Source organism: Rhinolophus sinicus, chromosome 14, assembly GCF_057876585.1.
Source record: "Rhinolophus sinicus isolate RSI-liver-muscle chromosome 14, RSI-T2T, whole genome shotgun sequence".
In the NCBI taxonomy this organism is placed as follows: domain Eukaryota; kingdom Metazoa; phylum Chordata; class Mammalia; order Chiroptera; family Rhinolophidae; genus Rhinolophus; species Rhinolophus sinicus.
The window spans coordinates 123,152,240-123,169,295 of record NC_142514.1 but is presented as its reverse complement, the minus strand read 5'-3'; the positions used below and the strand labels follow the sequence as shown (position 1 = coordinate 123,169,295).

At 41.9% G+C, this 17,056-nt stretch overlaps 1 protein-coding gene and 1 long non-coding RNA gene across 2 annotated transcripts in view; one reads left to right on the top strand and one right to left on the bottom strand.

Annotated features, from left to right (window-relative positions):
- ENDOD1 (endonuclease domain containing 1) overlaps positions 1-13,992 on the top strand; it is a 33,631-nt gene extending 19,639 nt beyond the window's left edge. The window contains exon 2 of the mRNA XM_019737555.3: positions 9,667-13,992. Within this exon, the coding sequence (XP_019593114.3) occupies positions 9,667-10,869 (1,203 nt within the window). The 3' untranslated portion in view covers positions 10,870-13,992. The remainder of the gene's footprint in view (positions 1-9,666) is intronic.
- Positions 13,993-16,250: 2,258 nt separating this feature from the next.
- LOC148755814 (uncharacterized) lies at positions 16,251-16,687 on the bottom strand. Its single transcript, XR_016018723.1, has 2 exons — positions 16,575-16,687; positions 16,251-16,427 (listed from the first exon to the last, which is right to left on the bottom strand). It is a non-coding gene; the product is annotated as an uncharacterized LOC148755814 (long non-coding RNA).
- Between the last annotated feature and the right edge of the window lie 369 nt (positions 16,688-17,056).

Below are 17,056 nucleotides of genomic sequence, written 5' to 3'. Positions count from 1 at the left end.
CTAAGGAGCTGGGCATAAGCCTTGGCTCTGCCACTTACATACTTATGACCTTGTACCTGCCACTTACCTGAGTTCTAATTTTCCCATGTGTATGATAATATTGTCTACCTGGTAGAGTTAGGTCAAGAGTGAATGGGATGCAGCAGTGCTGTGTTTTCCAAGTCATAGTCATTTGCGATTTTCCCCCCTTATCTAAGTACTGCCTTTACTGTTGTTTCCTTGAAATTGGTCTTGACATTGAATATAAGTCAGCTCCCTGGAAAACCAGTTTAGTTTTGTCCTAATAATAATATTCATGAAATCCTATATATGAAATGCTGGTTATGTTTTCCCAGGACACATTAGCCATAAATGTATAGCAATTAAAATAAAAACATCCATTTGTATACTTCCACTTATTCTTGGTAGCACAGGGTTACATGCACAACCGTGCAAATCTTTTGTATAAGTCTCCCGCCAGTGTCTGCACCGCAGAATGCGTGTGTACAATGTTGTTTCGTTGTTAATGCTCCGCCGTGGCTGACTCCTCGTCTGTAGCTCCAACCTTGCTTCTGCTCCCGAGCTCCAGGTCTGTATTTCCAGCTGCTATAAAATACTTCTGCCTGTCAGTTCAGTCTCATTTAAAGGTCAGCCTGTGTGCGTTTCCTCACTGTCCCTCATTTCCCGGTGACCTCGGCGCCAGCCATTGACATCATCTCTTAGTTTCCACGGACCCTCCCAGATCAGCGCCTGCATCCTGAGCTTCTTCCTTCCGGAATCTTGTGCATGTCCTTCCCTTTCCAGTCCCTTAGCTGCCTCCAGGGTACTGGCTTTCCTGCCAGTGCAGCCAGGTGTATCTCCCTAGAATTCCAAGACGTTAATGATGCTTCAGTCCTCAGAAACCATCGGGCATTCCCACTGTGTGCAGGTAAACACCAAAGTCGGAAGCATAGCATGGAAGCGCCCAGAAAGAGGAAAGGAGCAATAGTGCCTTTTAGTCTCTGAGGTCAGACCATGTAGGTTTGTGACCTCACCCCTCCTCACTAACTGTGTGAATGACCTGGGCACGCTACTCAGTGTCTCCGAGCCTCGGTTTCTCCTTTGGTGAAGGAAGGTAATAGGGAGCCTGTTAGAATTTAAAAAGATACTTTATGAAACTTCTGGTCAAGATGGTGGAGTAGAAGAAAAGCTGTAATACAATCTCACTAGATTCAGAAAGAAAAAAGAAAAGATACTGAATGTGCAGCGCTGACCCTGGTGCCTGGTACCTAGTGAGTATTCAATAAGTGGTAGTTATAATTATTCTATAAGACGATTGTTATCTGCAATGTATATCAGGTCATCTATAATCTGTCCCCTGCCATCATTTCCGATTAAATCTTTCACTTTCCTTACTTAGAATCCTGTTTTCACAAGCTGCTTGTGTCTGCCCTAAGCCTTTGTGCAGAAGTTTCGTTCAGCCTTACTGTTTCTCTAAGTTTGTCAAAGTCTTGCATATCCTTCTAACCCGACCTCAGCTTTTTTCTCCAAGTGAGAAGTCTTCATTCACTGAACTCACTGTGCTCTTCCTGCCTCTGAAATGCGAATGCTCTTTTTCTTTGTACCATTTATTTGGTACTTAATAGAAACTGCATTACACTGTTGGGGTTTTTTTTCTTGCCTTTCTATGTAACTTTATATGTATCTGTGTCTTATTTTCCTGAATAGATGGTGCATCTCTTGATGTAAAGGCCTATTTTGAGGCGTATAAAGCAGGGACTAAGAATACCAGCTGTAGGGTTGGATTTGCTGAATTCACACCCTGATGCCACCACTCACAAACTGTGTGACCTTGAGCAAGTTACTTAATCTTGATGTGCCTCAGTTACTTCACCTGTCATAAGGTGATAGGATAATACTAGTACGTAGTTTTTGTGAGTTTAAATGAGCGAACACTTAGCAAAGTCACTGACTGATTTAATGCACGTAAAGTTCTTAGAATAGTGCCAGGCATGTAGTGCTCGGAAAATGTTGGTTGTTGTTTTTATTATTACCAGTCCTAATAATAATGCCCCCTCGCACAGTACTAGTCACACAAATATATGCTTATTAAATATTGTTGAATGGGTGAATATTTCCCCTCCACTACTTCTTTTCAATTTTCTATCAGTCTGTTTTTCTTACATGCATAGTAGCAGGAAAATTGAAAGTCTCATTTAATTCCAAAGCAAAAAGAAATAGCATAGGTTTAAAAAGCTTTTACTGTCTGGCAGGAAGAAACAGACCAACATGTTGAGAGAAACAATTTTTTTCTTGGTACTAAATTTGAAAAGGAATTTATTGTAAGATTGTTTATGGGGCAGGATGCTGGTGCAGGGGAGAGCTCATTCTTTTAAAACCTATTTAACATGTTGTGATTAGAAAAGAAACTTTCCATTAAGTACAGGAACTGTTTCAAATTACCTCTGCAGCCCAAGGGGGACTAGGTCAGTGGGGAGGAGAATTACACAGAGAGATCTTTGTACCTGCCCCTACTTCAGAGATTCCGCTGGGAAACCAAAGAGTGAGATTAGTGGTGAATACAAAAGGGCAAGTATAATCCCGAAATTGTAATCTGAAATTACCTCTTACATCATAGGTGTATTTCTGTCTTTAGGAAGCAGTGTTGTCAGTAATTTACTGTACTTGCAAGAACCAGATCATTGAGTTGTGTCGGCAGAGAGCATGGAAAAATACATCTGCCCTTTATGGGACAGCGTAGCAAAAAATATATTAGACTTTTTAAATCAAATACTCATACTATTTTTAATAGTTTCCTATACATGTGTTAGGTATTTTAGTTACATGCACACACTTTGACATGCCTTCAGAAAGTGAGAGCCTGCCAAGACATACTTGGTTGTTCTGCAGAGTTAAGTAAGCATAGCAATGAGGGGGAGCTGGTGTAGTGATATTATTTAGGTTTTTCAGATGATTCTTTAGCAAATGATATTAAAACATTAGTCATCATGCGATCAGAAGAAAGGTTAGTCATAGGTTACAAATGCTGCTTTTAAGGCAGCAAGTAGGAATCGTGACGGGCATTTCTCTCAGTGGAAGTCAGTTAGGAGACTATTATAAGGCCCTGGCATTTAATATGTTTTATAAATGATATGGTAAAGTGATTTCATAATGTCATATCCAATTTTTTGAATAACTCCAAGTTTCAAAATACAAAATCAATGGAATTAAATTTCAGGAAGACAGAAATACCTACATGAACAGACACACACAAAAATATACATATATATATATATGTATATATGTATATATATATATATATACATATATACATATATATATATATGTACTATGTAATAGATAATACACAGGAATTGATAAAAAACAAACAATCGGATTGTCTGTAAGCTGGCTGATGTGATTTAGGAAAGAGCTGGGAGTCCCTATATCCTCTTCTTAGTGAGAGACTTCAGCCTATAAAGTTCTTGACACCACCGGTAAAGGTACTGAAAACTGTTCTGTTTACACCAAACACTTATCCAGGGGGTGGTCTAAATAGAAGAAAAAAAGTGACTTAAGCAAAGTAAATAAATTTTGGGACGGTAAATCTATAATGAGTTATAAAAGGAATGAAGGCATGCTTTAAGAGAAACTTTGTAAAGCTCAGACAGTGGGTAAAACAAAATGCCTGGGCAGGTGTGGAATTTCTCCCTCCCACTGCAAACACATAGAAATGTTAGAATACTAGAATATTGGAATGGATATATATATATATATCTATATGGAATGGATATTTATATATCTATATGGAATGGATATCTATCTATCTATCTATCTATCTATCTATCTATCTATCTATCTATCTATCTATACATACACACACACCAAGGGTGCCAAGAAAATGTATATAATGTATACAAGTAGACATTTTGGTCAACGTTGCTCAAGCAGTAGTTTGCCATAATCAGAAGTGTCTGGATGCTGATGGTAACCACTTTGAGCATCTCTTGTAATTGCAGAAGTCAAACATGACTTGTATTCATCTTTTGTTATCGGTATATATTGAGTATTACAATTTTAATACAGTTTTTCTTGCTTAAAATGTGTATACATTTTTGGGCACTCTCTGTATATATTTAAATTCGTATTTCAGCAAAAAAGTAAAAATAGGGAAATTTTCAAGTGCCAGAAATGTATAAAAAACCGATAGCCAAAGCTACGTGTGGAAGCCACATGGATGCTAGGGGCTAGGGCTGTCACCTGCCTGGGGACAGGAGTCAAAGTTACATTTCCTATTCGTGACATGAAACTGGAATTAGGCTCACTGAGTAAAGCTGGCAGTGTGCTGCAGGACTGATGAAGCAGGCAGGAAAGCCGCCTGCAAGTTATATTTAGAAAGTAGATGCCCACACCACGTCATGAGTGGAAATAGTCACCCACCCACTCTTCGTATGGGTCCAAATTTGCCCTGCTTCCTCCCTATGGAAACCCTGAGCTGAGAAAATAAGTCAGAAACTAGTCCAGAATCACTGAAGTTTTTAGGGCTCTAGCAAAGACAACTGCAAAAGTATTAAATTTGTTTGCTTTTCAACAAAGCACCATAGACCCTTTACAAAGACAAAATCACCAGCAAAAATTGCAAAGTACTTAATATACCCAATGCCTTGATGTCGACTAGTAGAATCAACAAATACACTGAGAAATCAAATAAAATAGAGAAATCTTCAAGGGACTTTGAGATAAGCATGTCTAAATTATTGAAAGATAAAAAAGAATTTCACAAGAGAAAAAAATGCAAATTTGAAATAGAACTAAATAGAAACACTGGAAAAGAAAAAAGAGTCATTAAGATGAAAAAAGAAAAACTCCTCCACAAACAAGTCCACTAGGCATAGCTAACGAGAGAGCTAATGAATTAGAAGATAGATCTGAGGAACGCACCTCGTATACAATATAGAGAGTCAATGAGGTATAACATGTGAAAAAGAAGATTAAGACACAGAAAGGATGGAAAGAGGTTTTGATGTATATCCAGTTGGATCCTCCAAGGAGAGAATTGAGGGTTCATGAAAGATCAGCATGTCGTCTTTCTTATAAAACATCCTTTGGTATTTTTGTCAGAGATTTAATACAGGATTAGATAAACCTTGAGAAATTTATCTGTTTTTCATGTCGTGTTTTAGCTTTGGCTAGTAGTATTCACACTCATTTATCTACATTAGTGTATTGAACCAAGTTTATGACTAGACAAGACAAGCCTAGAATGCCTGACACTTAAATGGGCCCTGATGGAGGGCCACCCTATGTGGATCACCAGAGTTCTTTCTCCAGCGCCCAGCCACAGTTGGTTAGAGAAGGGCGGACATTTAACTCAAGGATAGCTGTTCCATAGGCGTGTCTTGACATGGCCTGATATGAAAAGATGATCTGGGTGAATCAGATTCTGTCTCTTGGGCATTTGCAGTAGGAAATTAAGTAACAGAAGAATCTACAATTGCAGGTTAATGATATAGTTAGTGGCTAGGGAGGCTGTGATGGTCTTTGTGCAAGCTCAAGGTGTGATGCACAGAGACTATAAGTAAATAGAAGCCATGAGTAGAGAAGAACTATGTAGAAAGAAGTAGGTGAAGAAGCCAGGAGGGAGAGATAGAAAAAGTCTGACAGGTCGAATGCGACTGAGTCTCATTAATGGCAAACATTAATGTCTAATTAGTCCCAACCACAGGGCTTGCTTCCAGAATTCCCTAGGGCTGCCTGGAATCCTTTTCTGATTCCAGTAATGCCAAGCTGCACCACAATTCCTGGGTCTTTGTGGAGCCTATTGGTTCAACTTTTCTTGGGTTCAGTGCTTTCGTATCCTTTCAGGGAGCCCATCCTTATAGGAGGCAACACGAATGAGTGTTTGTTCATTGAACATAGAAAGTCTTCAGGGACATAGTCCAGATTCAGTTAAGCCATACACTCTATCTAGGTGACCTTCACTGTATAGAGTCTCTTTCCTAACTGTTTAATTCCATTCTGTGGAGTGGGAGTGGAGGAGGTTGTGGTGAGCGGACTGATGTTACAGTTTTCCTCCAAGAGATTTTGCTGTGCTTGTGGTTCCCTGCTATCCCTGCTGGTGTAGAGGGGGGAAGGGAGTAGCCAAGTGACATGCTAATTAGGAACCCTGGGGACCAGCCACCTGACCAGTTCCTAAGGGTAGCCGTACTCTGGGAACAGCTCTGGCCAGTTGTCCACTGCCTGTACTGCCACAGGTTTGGACTGTGAAGCTGGTGGCTCAACTGCCATGTGCCCTGGCAAAGGCAGAAAGGAGGCATGCAGGCCAGCCTGTCCTACGTCCTTTTACGTTCTCCTTTCCGTTCTCGCTTCAGTTTGGGACTGCAACCCCAGGGGCTCAGATACCAGCTTCCCTCCCTGCCACCTTGAAGAACTTAATTTATTCCATGCCACAGAGACAAAAGGAGATTACAGATAGTCCAGTTTTTTTTTTTTCTACTCTCTGATAGAGAAAACTGGTACAACAGTGTCAATGACGATGGGGGAAAGTATGGCTTAGTAGTAAAGAACATATGCTTTAAGAATAAAAAGGCTGACCTCAGTTCCTGCTAATTATTGGGGGTGACTTTGGAAAAGTTGCTTCATCTTTCTGTGTCTTAGTTTCCCCATCCATAAAGTAAGGTAAAAATACCTTCTGTATCCTGTCGTATTGAAAACAGTTCATTGGTAGCTCAAACCGTGTGAGCCCCTGACTCCCCCAGCCCGTCACTATATGAGTACAGTACACAGGCATTCTGTCTTGATTTCAGACACTATCTTCTATCTGGTCATTAAATCATGGAGCCAGACTTGGAGATCATAAAAATATAGTGACCATGGATATAGGATTCTGAGAAAGCAAGGAGAAGGGGAGGGAAGATATGCCCTCTTCTGCCTGTGTATCCAGAACGTATAGCTTAGTTACTGCTTTGCCTGGGGGGGCCCAGGGCGGGGAGGTGCACAGGCGCATTGTAGTAGGCCCTGCCCTTCCCAGCCACTTCGACTCCACCATGGCACTTTGCCCTTGTACCTGTGATGTGTGGACAGAAAAGGTTTAACCTGCACAGCCATAGCAGAAATCTGAAGCCCCATGAACTCATGTGGCCTAAGGATGCAGAAGCACCTAGGTAAGGCTCCTCTGACCTTGGCAGCTGGTAGACCATGTTCTAACATGTTCTAAAGCTTAGGGTAAATCAACCCACGGTCTTAGTTTTGGCCTAAAAGCAGAATATTGTGTTGTATCTTACAGCCCCCCTCCCCACACTTTTGTATCTCTCTCATTCACTTCTGTCCTTTTCTTCCCCCTCTTTTAGCTCTTCCCTTCTGCCCCTGTCTCTTTTGCTCCTTCCCTTTCCTCATCCAAGAGTCTGTCTTCTCTGCTCATGTTCCAGGCCTGACATCTCTTCATGTAGATACTTTTTCATCCCTGGATGACCCTTGAGCTGAAAACACACCCTCATGCCGCCTGTGCTCTGTCACAGGGTTACCAATTCAAAAACCGGCTCCAGACTTTCCCTTAAGCAGGGATCAAGAAGCTATATTAGCAGGCTGCATGCAGACACAGTGCCCTAGTAACCATGGAGATACATGCATCTTGAAATCTCTGACCTTACACCCAAGACTCCACAATCTTGGCTCTGCCATATCTTGATCTCATATTTCAGGAATGAGGCTAATGTTTCCATGAGGTATATCTTTCAGCCATAGGAGAGCAGCGGGAGATGCTCTACAAAATGAATGAGCTGCTTATCTCTGTCCTCTGGGGATCTGGTGGGAGTGGAGAACATCTAGGATCGTGCTAATTCTAAAACTCAAGGAAGGGATGGAATACCCTTGAAGTGTGAGGCTATGGATTAGTCCATTAGACTTCAGCAAATATTCCTGCTTTCACACCAACTTGCTCATCCACTGCCCTCACCCTACACATACTGCTGTGAGCCTGGCTACATTTGCCATTGCACGGTTGGTTGTCCCAATGACAAACGGTACAACACAATTCACACAGTCTTGACTTCCTTCAGTTTAGTGATGGGTTTAGTGAGTAGCACCAACTCTAGGGAATCAATTATTAAGAATTTACTTATTTTTTAATTAATTTCTTTTTTGTTTGTTTTCTTTTGGAAGTAACACATAAATAATTTGTGGGTTGATATCGGTAGGAGAGATGTAGAGAAAAAAACACACAAGAAAATAGAGAAAAAAATAGTCACTAGCATTCCCAGGAATCAGACAACCATTGCAGACATTTTCATGTGTTTCCTTCCAAAGTTTCTCTTGCCTATTTTCAGATTTTAAAAAAAGCTTTCATTTAATTTTATATCCTACCTTTTGCTTTCAACATTATAGCATATATTTCCCCATCATTATAAATTATAAAATCATAATAATTACAAGTGCTTTTTAATGGATTTTAGATATTTCTTGGATAGATATAACATCATTTATTTAACCTTTTCTTTTTGAAAATGTGGGTTGGTTCGACGTCCTGCTATTATGAATACTGCCATGATGGCCATCTCAGGGCATAGAGGAACAAGAGTGCCTTGTGATTCTAGTATGTGTCAATCCTTGGCTGGTTCTTATGGGGAATATACAGGGTCCCTGAAAGTCTAATGTGGGAGCTAAAAACAGAGTTGTGGGTCAATCCTAGCCTGTTTCCTTTTGTCCTTCAAATTGGTAAAGTGGAAGTATACAATATACTGCTGAGTTAAAAAAAAAATTAGAACCAAGAAGGGATGTATATATTGATCATTATTGGTATATAGCACATATCTAAATTTACTTAGACCGAAAATGAATTCTTAATAATAACAAATGTCATGGGGCGATTAAGTTCAAACAGCTATTGGTCAAATTTGGATTTTAGCTTGGCCTAGTGAGTATCTAATAACTAACAATGAGCTATACATTTGCCCCCATTTGAATTAAATGTTTTGATTAGAGTTGATTATTTTTCATACATCCCAGAGTGTATAAACATTCATCAAGAATATGTTTATTCAATTGCAGCCATCATTGCTGACTGAATATCTGAGTTGCGGTTCTGGTTTTTATGGGCCTGTTGAGATCTACTTTCTCCTTGTTTTCATTTGAATCTCATGGAAAAATAGTCCAAAAAAAGAGCTATGGGGGTGGCTGGTTAGCATGGTTGGTTGGAGTGCGTTAACAGCAGGGTTGCCAGTTCGATCCCCACATGGGCCACTGTGAGCTGTGCCCTCCACAACTCGATTGAAACAACTACTTGACATGGAGCTGATGGGTCCTGGAAAAACACACTTAAAATAAATAAAAGTTTAAAAAAAAAGAGCTGTGAAGTTCTTAGAACCATAGCAGATTAAAAACGAATGTTACTGTGGTGTATTTGTGTGTGTGTGTGTGTGTGTGTGTGTGTGTGTGTGTGTGTGTATGTGTGATGGGGTGTGATTGCTGAGTAGAAATGGAGGATACACAGAGCGTAAAATAGGAAACGGCCCATTTGAAAGATGCTTTCAAATACCAGGATTATGAGCTATAAGAATGAAGTGTGTGTGCATACTGGAGAGCCAAGCCTTTCCAGACCCAAGTGTAGGAAGTGTGAGTGTAATAGGGACATCTCTAGAGTCTGGAGAGAACAATTCACGGGCACCCTCTCTGCTGCAAAGATGCAACTCAACACTTGCTCTCTTCTTTCAGATTGATGACCCGACCAGCAACCTTGAGGAGGTGATTAATGAGGCTGACGCCATCACCTCTGTGAACAATCTGGGAAGCAAGCAAGCCCTGAATGCAGATTACCTGGATTCTGGTTACCAGAGAGGACAGCTGTACCCGTTCTCCCTTAGCAATGATTTCCACACGGCCACATTCACTCTCACAAATGCAGCTCCGATGACCCCATCTTTCCAGGAACGGTGGTACATGAATCTCAACAGCCTCATGGACCGGGCCCTGACCCCACAGTGTGGCGGTGGGGACGACCTATATATCCTCACAGGCGCCGTGCCCTCAGAGCAGAAAGTCAAAGACAAAGTGACCATCCCTAAGTTTGTCTGGCTGGCAGCCTGTTGTGCTATCCCTGGAGGAGGCTGGGCCATGGGGTTTGTCAAGCACACCCGGGACGGCGATGTCATAGAAGACGTGATGGTGAAAGACCTCGAGAAACTGCTTCCATTGAACCCTCAGCTGTTCCAGAACAACTGTGGTGAAACAGAACAAGACACAGAGAAAATGAAAAAAATCCTGGAAATGGTTAACCAAGTCCAGGATGAAGAGCGAATGGTGCACTCCAAAGAGAGTTCTCGTCCCCTTCCCAGCACAGAGAGCAAGAAGTCTGCTCTGCTGCCTCCAGAGGCATCTGAGGAAAGGAGTAGCTTTTTTGGAAAACTCATGGGCTTCATTGCTTCCCCATTCATCAAGCTTTTCCAATTAATCTGTTACCTTGTGGTAGGAATCCTGAAAAGCACTGTGTATTTCCTGTGGTGTGTCACCAAGCAGGTGATTAATGGCGTAGAAAGTTGCCTTTACCGCCTAGGTTCCGCCACCATCTCGTACTTCTTGGCTATTGGGGAAGAGTTGGCAAGCATTCCCTGGAAGGTGCTCAAAGTCATAATGAAAATCATCAGGGCCATTCTGCGGATCCTCTGTTGTCTGCTGAAGGCCGTTTGTCGCATCCTGGGCATCCCTGTCCGGGTCCTTGTGGACGTGGCCACTTTCCCTGTGTACACCGTGGGCGCGATTCCAATTGTGTGCAAGGACATTGCCGTGGGGCTTGGTGGCATGGTCTCTCTGCTCTTTGACACTGCTTTTGGCACCGTGGGAGGCCTCTTTCGGGTTGTTTTCAGTGTCTGCAAGCAAATTGGCTACAGGGTTACTTTTGACAATACTGGGGAGTTATAGAACTCAAAACACTAATAGCGTCCTGTCACAGTGAATCTGATTTTTTTTTTTAATAGAAAAAGCCAGAATACTTTGTCCAGTGGCTTTCTGTTCATTGTCACTGATTATTATGTTTTGGCTTTTGGTGGGGATGTCTGCATGTTTTTGCAAAGGAAGATGGTACAATTTAGACTTGACCCAAGAGAAATGTTCAGGGTGGAGTTATGTGTGGGTCATGTATCTGCTATAATATGGGCAAACTTCTAAACCATAACCTTCAGTTATTTACTCTGATACAGATGACCACCTGAGAGCCCTCGTGTTCATTTGTGATAATTAAAAATTACAGAAGAGGGAAGAGGACGACTTTAAACCAAAGGGTTTCTGAGAAAAGGAGAAAGGCATCTTGTTTCCCCTGTTACTCTCTGAGACTTAAGGCAACACCGATATAAATATTCTTGGCCAATTTGTTATCATTTGCTTCTCTTTCTCCCCAACTCAGCTGACCTTGGTGAGGTACAGACATGCTTTCCTGTTGAAATAACTTTCTTAGAATATAGAATCTGCTATATCTGTTAGCTTCCCATGGCTCCCAAGGTCCTATAAGATTTTTTTTTCTTTTTCTCCAAAGTTGAATTTGCTGCATTTTTCTTTTGCACAATGATAAACATTTTATGCCAAATGTGGCATAACAAACTTTGAATGCAAGGGTAAAGATTGTGTACAGGTCTTCTCAGGTATAAAGAAAGCACCGGGTCAGAGCCCTTTTCTGAGTAGGTGCTGTAGTTCCGAGGATATCCCTAGCAAACTTGCATTAACTTGACATGTATTAAATCAGTGACTGACAAGATGGAGCTTAAAGACCTACATGTTAAGCTAGTATGAAAATTCATATTCTGCAGCATACTAGAATCAGTCTTTCTTATACATCAAGCACGTACCCTGTCTGTCCTTAAATGATTGTTTTGGTATAAATGTATTGAAAAGAGCCACAAAATAAGAACTCTTCTAGTCGTTTTTGAGGGGGGGAAAATCTATCTATCTATCTATCTATCTATCTATCTATCTATCTATCTATCTATCGATCTATCTATCTATCTATTATCTATCTATATATATGTATCTATAGGTAGATAGATAGATAGATAAATCTCCATGTACATATATATCCAAGTTTATATATGTGTAAACTTGATTGAGAATTATCTCTTAGGCAAATTTTTTGTAGAGTATTTAAGGTTGGAAAACATAACTGTCCCATCAATGAAAATTTGATTTGAGAGCTAATCCGCAATGTTTTGTTCAAGTACCTGTCATTTTAAATCCTTCACTGAAAATGATAAGAGGAGGAAGCAGAATCTTCCAAACTTTGCTCTGCCTTCCACAGCTGAGAATGAATCGTGGATTTTTCTGAGTGTTCAAAAGCATCGCTGTGAAGTGAAAAATGGCCAAGTGTAAAATTCGGATCTTGGGGGTGCAGCACACCATTCATCTGAAAGTCAGATACAAAACTTGGGGTCTAGAAAAGCAACAAGGAGAGAATGATGGGTCAACTATTCTGCATCGAGTTGGTGGACGAGAAATGTAAGTGTAGTGAGATCAATTTTGCAGAAAAATAATTGAATAGGACCCAAACTGGAAGAGTAGCCAGCAAGCTGCCATCCTGACCAATCTGTGATGCAAGGTTAGGGTGTATGACACCAGACTGGGAGCTAGGAACTAAATTTAAGAATCTGGAGCAGTATTTTATCAACACTTCTGTTTGTGAACATAGACATCTGTAACTGGGCTTCCCTTCGTCTCAGCAGCGTGAAGGCACATGGAAGGGTGAAGGTACTGATGGGTCAAGAATCCTGCCACATGAAAGAAAGAGAATCTTGGAAGTGACCAAAGAGACACTCTAGTGAAACCCTCGTTTGATGAGTGAGGCACCGGGAGTCAACAGGCTTGCCTTCAGTTTCATGGCTAACTGTTGGCATTTTAGGAACCAAGTTCTTTTGCACATGTCCCATCACACCTGGGATGTCAGGTAGGCAGTGTGGTTACTATTCAGATGCCTCCCTGGACCATGGCAGAGTTTTCTCCATCATCCATCCCACAAACTAATCACAGTTGGATTTGGCCTATGTGATGACGCGATCAGCCATCCATGCACAACGTCTTGCTTACTGCCTCCCACGGACTCTATATTCCCTCGTAGCACACACTTGCAAACTGAAAGGCCCAAAGAGGTCATTGATGGCAGCTCGAATCCCATGGCACCATGCAAGGAGCATGGTATCCAGACTGCTTCTTGAGAGCCATTTGAAAGTGTCTTCTGTTTCACTGATAGTTGTTCAGTGTCTTATTTATTGATTCTTGTGTGGCCATTTTTGAAATCTGGGAAGGGATAATAAAGCAGAAAATATCTTTAAGGTTAGGTGGCTGAGATCCTCCACGCTGGGCCACTCGTGTTGGCTGTATCTCTGGTTCACTGGCTCTGCCTCCAGCAGGTAACTAAACTGCTGGGCTGCTCCCAAAGAGCTATTTTGGGCTTTGAGATGGGAGTTTGGGTTGATGAACCCCATCTCTGGCTTGAAGATTTTTTCTGTGGCTCTGTTATGTTCTCAGGCCGTTGGAGGTCAGCCAACTCTTCATCATTATGGAGCTGCTTTCCTAGTGTGTGGATCAGCCATGCTTTGGGGAACTCCTCTTTTCCATTGTATCTTTTGAGTATTGGCTCCTCACTCAGCATCAATACTTTCACCTAAATGCAGACTAGGGAGTTGGGAGAAGGTACTAGAGTGAAGGTACTCTAGTGAGTGTTCATTCATTCATTCATTCATTCATTCATTCATTCATCTACCAAATATGTATTTGAACATCAAGGTTGCAGAAAACACTACATGGATTCCATCTTTGAAGGGTTCAGAAATCTAGTGGGGAGACCACATGGTACATCGGATACATGTAAGACATCATAGTAAGTGCTGCAGCCAAGGTACTAGCAGAATGCTTTCTGGAGCACAGGAGGAAAGACCACAGAAGCATGGCTGTTCGGGAAGCTTTTACAGAGGGTGTCACAAAGCATTTTGACATTTTCAAGCTATGTACAAAGCCCTGCACCTTGCAATGCTCAATAAAGTAATTGCTGATGACTCATTAGCCGTTTTGCAAAATGTCTGAAGGGGAAGAATCCTAATGGTTGACATGAGGTTTGGGGATTTTTTTAAAATTCCATTTTCTTCTTGATCCACATTAACTCAAGCAACTTTCCACTTACATCTGGCTTTTGTTTGTTTTCTAATTTTTGAACCCTACATGGGGAAACAGAGGTTAGATCAGTGAAATAGGCCTTAGGACTACTTTTCATTGTTGTTTCTCTGAAAAGCTATCTGGTATAGCAAGATTTGTGGTATGTCCTTCATAAATGAGCACCAAAAGGCTTAGTCACTGAATCTGAATCACAAACAAATTATAGAAACACTCTTAATTATTGGTTTATTCATTGGAAACTCCCACAGTGTCAGAAATAACAAGCAGTCTGAAGGGGGACTGTCCTTTCTGTGGCTTTTAGTAGGGCACCCCCTCTGGGTGGAGGTGGCAGTAATTCTCAGCTGCCTTTCCAACATTGTCAAGATCTCATGGGTGATTCTGTGTCTTGTTCAGCATCTCCCCTAAGCTCACCACACAATACGCATTTTTCAGAATGTTATACTCTGAGCAATATAGTATGGACTCCATGGCTTTCATAAATGGGTTCTCAGATTTCACGTCTCTTTCCGTAGGTATTTCCCCCCAGTCATGGCTTGATTTCTAACAATTAAACTCCAGACCAATTACAGTTGACCCTTGAACAACTCAGGCTTGAATTGTGTGGGTCTACTCATACGTGGATTTTTTTTCGATAAATACCTGTACTGTATTTGATCCATGGTCAAGAATCCACAGATGTGGAGGTCTGACTGTATGCATTGTTCTATACCATTTTACGTAGGACACTTAAGCATCTGTGGATTTTGGTATTCACAGGGGGTTCTGGAATGAATCACCCACAGATACCAAGGGACAACTTAAATTTTGGGGTAGTCAAAAGTTATACATGGCTTTCGACTGTGCAGGTGTCAGCGCCACTAACCCCCATGTTCAAGGGTCAACTGTATTTTTAAGCTTAAATTTTAACAAAGGAAGTGCTCAAAACCACTAATCATTATTTATTATGTTGAGTGTATAGGCGTCCACAGTGAGATGCTCTCAGGAGGTGGATCAGGGTTTCTCCTGGAGACAGTATCACCTAATGTTTAGGAACCCAGGCTCCGGAATCAAAAGCACATAGGCTCAAATCCTGGCTTTACCTGTTACTAGCTGTGTAGTGAAGTGGGAAGCTTACTAACTTGGCCAAGTTACTACCCAACGCCTCAACTTCTTCATCTATAAAATGGGGCTATTAGTACCTAGTTCAGAGGGTTGTTATGAGAATTCAATGAGTTAATGTAGCTGCAGGATTCATTACCATGCCTATCACATGGTAAGTGCTCAGTAAATGTTAATTATTGCTACTGCGGCTGTTGGTAATATCCACATATCTTGGATGAAATTGGCTGGAAGTTGCCTTGGAACTCAGGCTATTTCTAGATCAGAGCTGGAATAGCCAGGATTAGAGTACAGTCTGGGAGTTGAGGCCATGAATGAAAATGAAGGAATCCAGGGCTTCATCAGTGGTGTCAACATATCTGAAGAACACAGGTGATGGTTGCACCGAGAATCTAGAAAAGAGGCTCCGAGAACAGGAGCTCTACCTGTTTCCGGCACTTCAGGAGGGGAGGCACGAGCATTTCTGGTCTCTTCTCTGGAATAGAGAGGCATTTGGACCTCCACTCCTCTAAGGCCCCTTTCTCGCTCAGTTCACGGACTTATAAAAGATTCTGTTTCCCAGGAACACTGTGGCTTGGAAGAGAATGAACTAGACAGAGAATATATACATTTTAGCTGCTGAAAAGAATTATGGCCCTTACTATAAATAGTCCTTTTTCTTTATTCTTTAGCCTCTTGTGAGTTAAGGCATGAATTAGTGCCCTAAGACTAATTGATCATGGGGTATTGGTAAGGTAGACTTGCTGGACCCCCAAAGCTGATCGCTGCACTAGAATGATGACCCACCTACGCCCCCACCCACTCACCCTCACTAGGTACGGTCTCCAAGAGGCCCTGCCTGTCATCCTCTGCCACCTTTGGGTGGTCTCATCCCACCTGTAACAACTACATCCAAAGCAGATCCTGACAGCATGTTTGGACTTTGCAGGCTTGTGTATGATATAAAACTGCATGTTCTCTCTGAAGATTGAATAATTTTAAAATAAGAGATTATTATTGTTTTTTTAAAATGACAACACAGGATGTTGTGGGATGCTGAGGGTCATTTCTTTTTCTTTTTTTCTTGGGGAATATAGGGGAACAGTGTGTTTCTCCAGGGCCCATCAGCTCCAAGTTGTTGTCCTTCAATCTAGTTGTGGAGGGTGCAGTTCAGTTCCAAGTCTAGTCGCCGTTTTCAATCTTGGGTTGCAGGGGGCACAGCCCACCATCCCATGCGGGAATTGAACCTGCAACCTTGTTGTTGTGAGCTAGTGCTCTAACCAACTAAGCCATCCGGCCGCCCCTCCAGCAGCTCAGCAGCAGCTCAGCAGAAGCTTGTTATCTTCAATCTAGTTGTGGAGGGCGCAGCTCCCTGGCCCATGTGGGAATTGAACCGGCAGCCCTGTTGTTCAGAGCTCGCGCTCTAACCAACTGAGCCATCCGGTTGCCCCAAGAGATTATTTTTATAAAGAAGAATCCACACTAATCAGATGAACCACAAGATAATTTTGATGATTAAGAAATATTAAGAGGTCTACTTATTCTGTGTCCTGACTTGGCCCACTTAATAAAGCACTGGTTCAAACATTAAGAAAGAGTCGTGCTGGCAGATGCTCAGAGCTCGTGGACTTAGCTCCTCAACCACCCTTTCTATTGGCAAGTTCCTCTCTCCTCCTGGCTGGGCAGCTTGTCATCCCTCTCGCCCCCCACTCCAACTGATGCACCTACTAGGTGCCTCCTGGGTTTCGAAGATTTGACCCTTCAGGACTGGCCTGCTTCTTTCATTTTGAAATAGTTACACCCCAGAAAGATCACTTTTCCAACCCAGAACCCCTTCCCTGCGGACAGTGCTCAGATAGCCCCAGCCAAGAGAGGT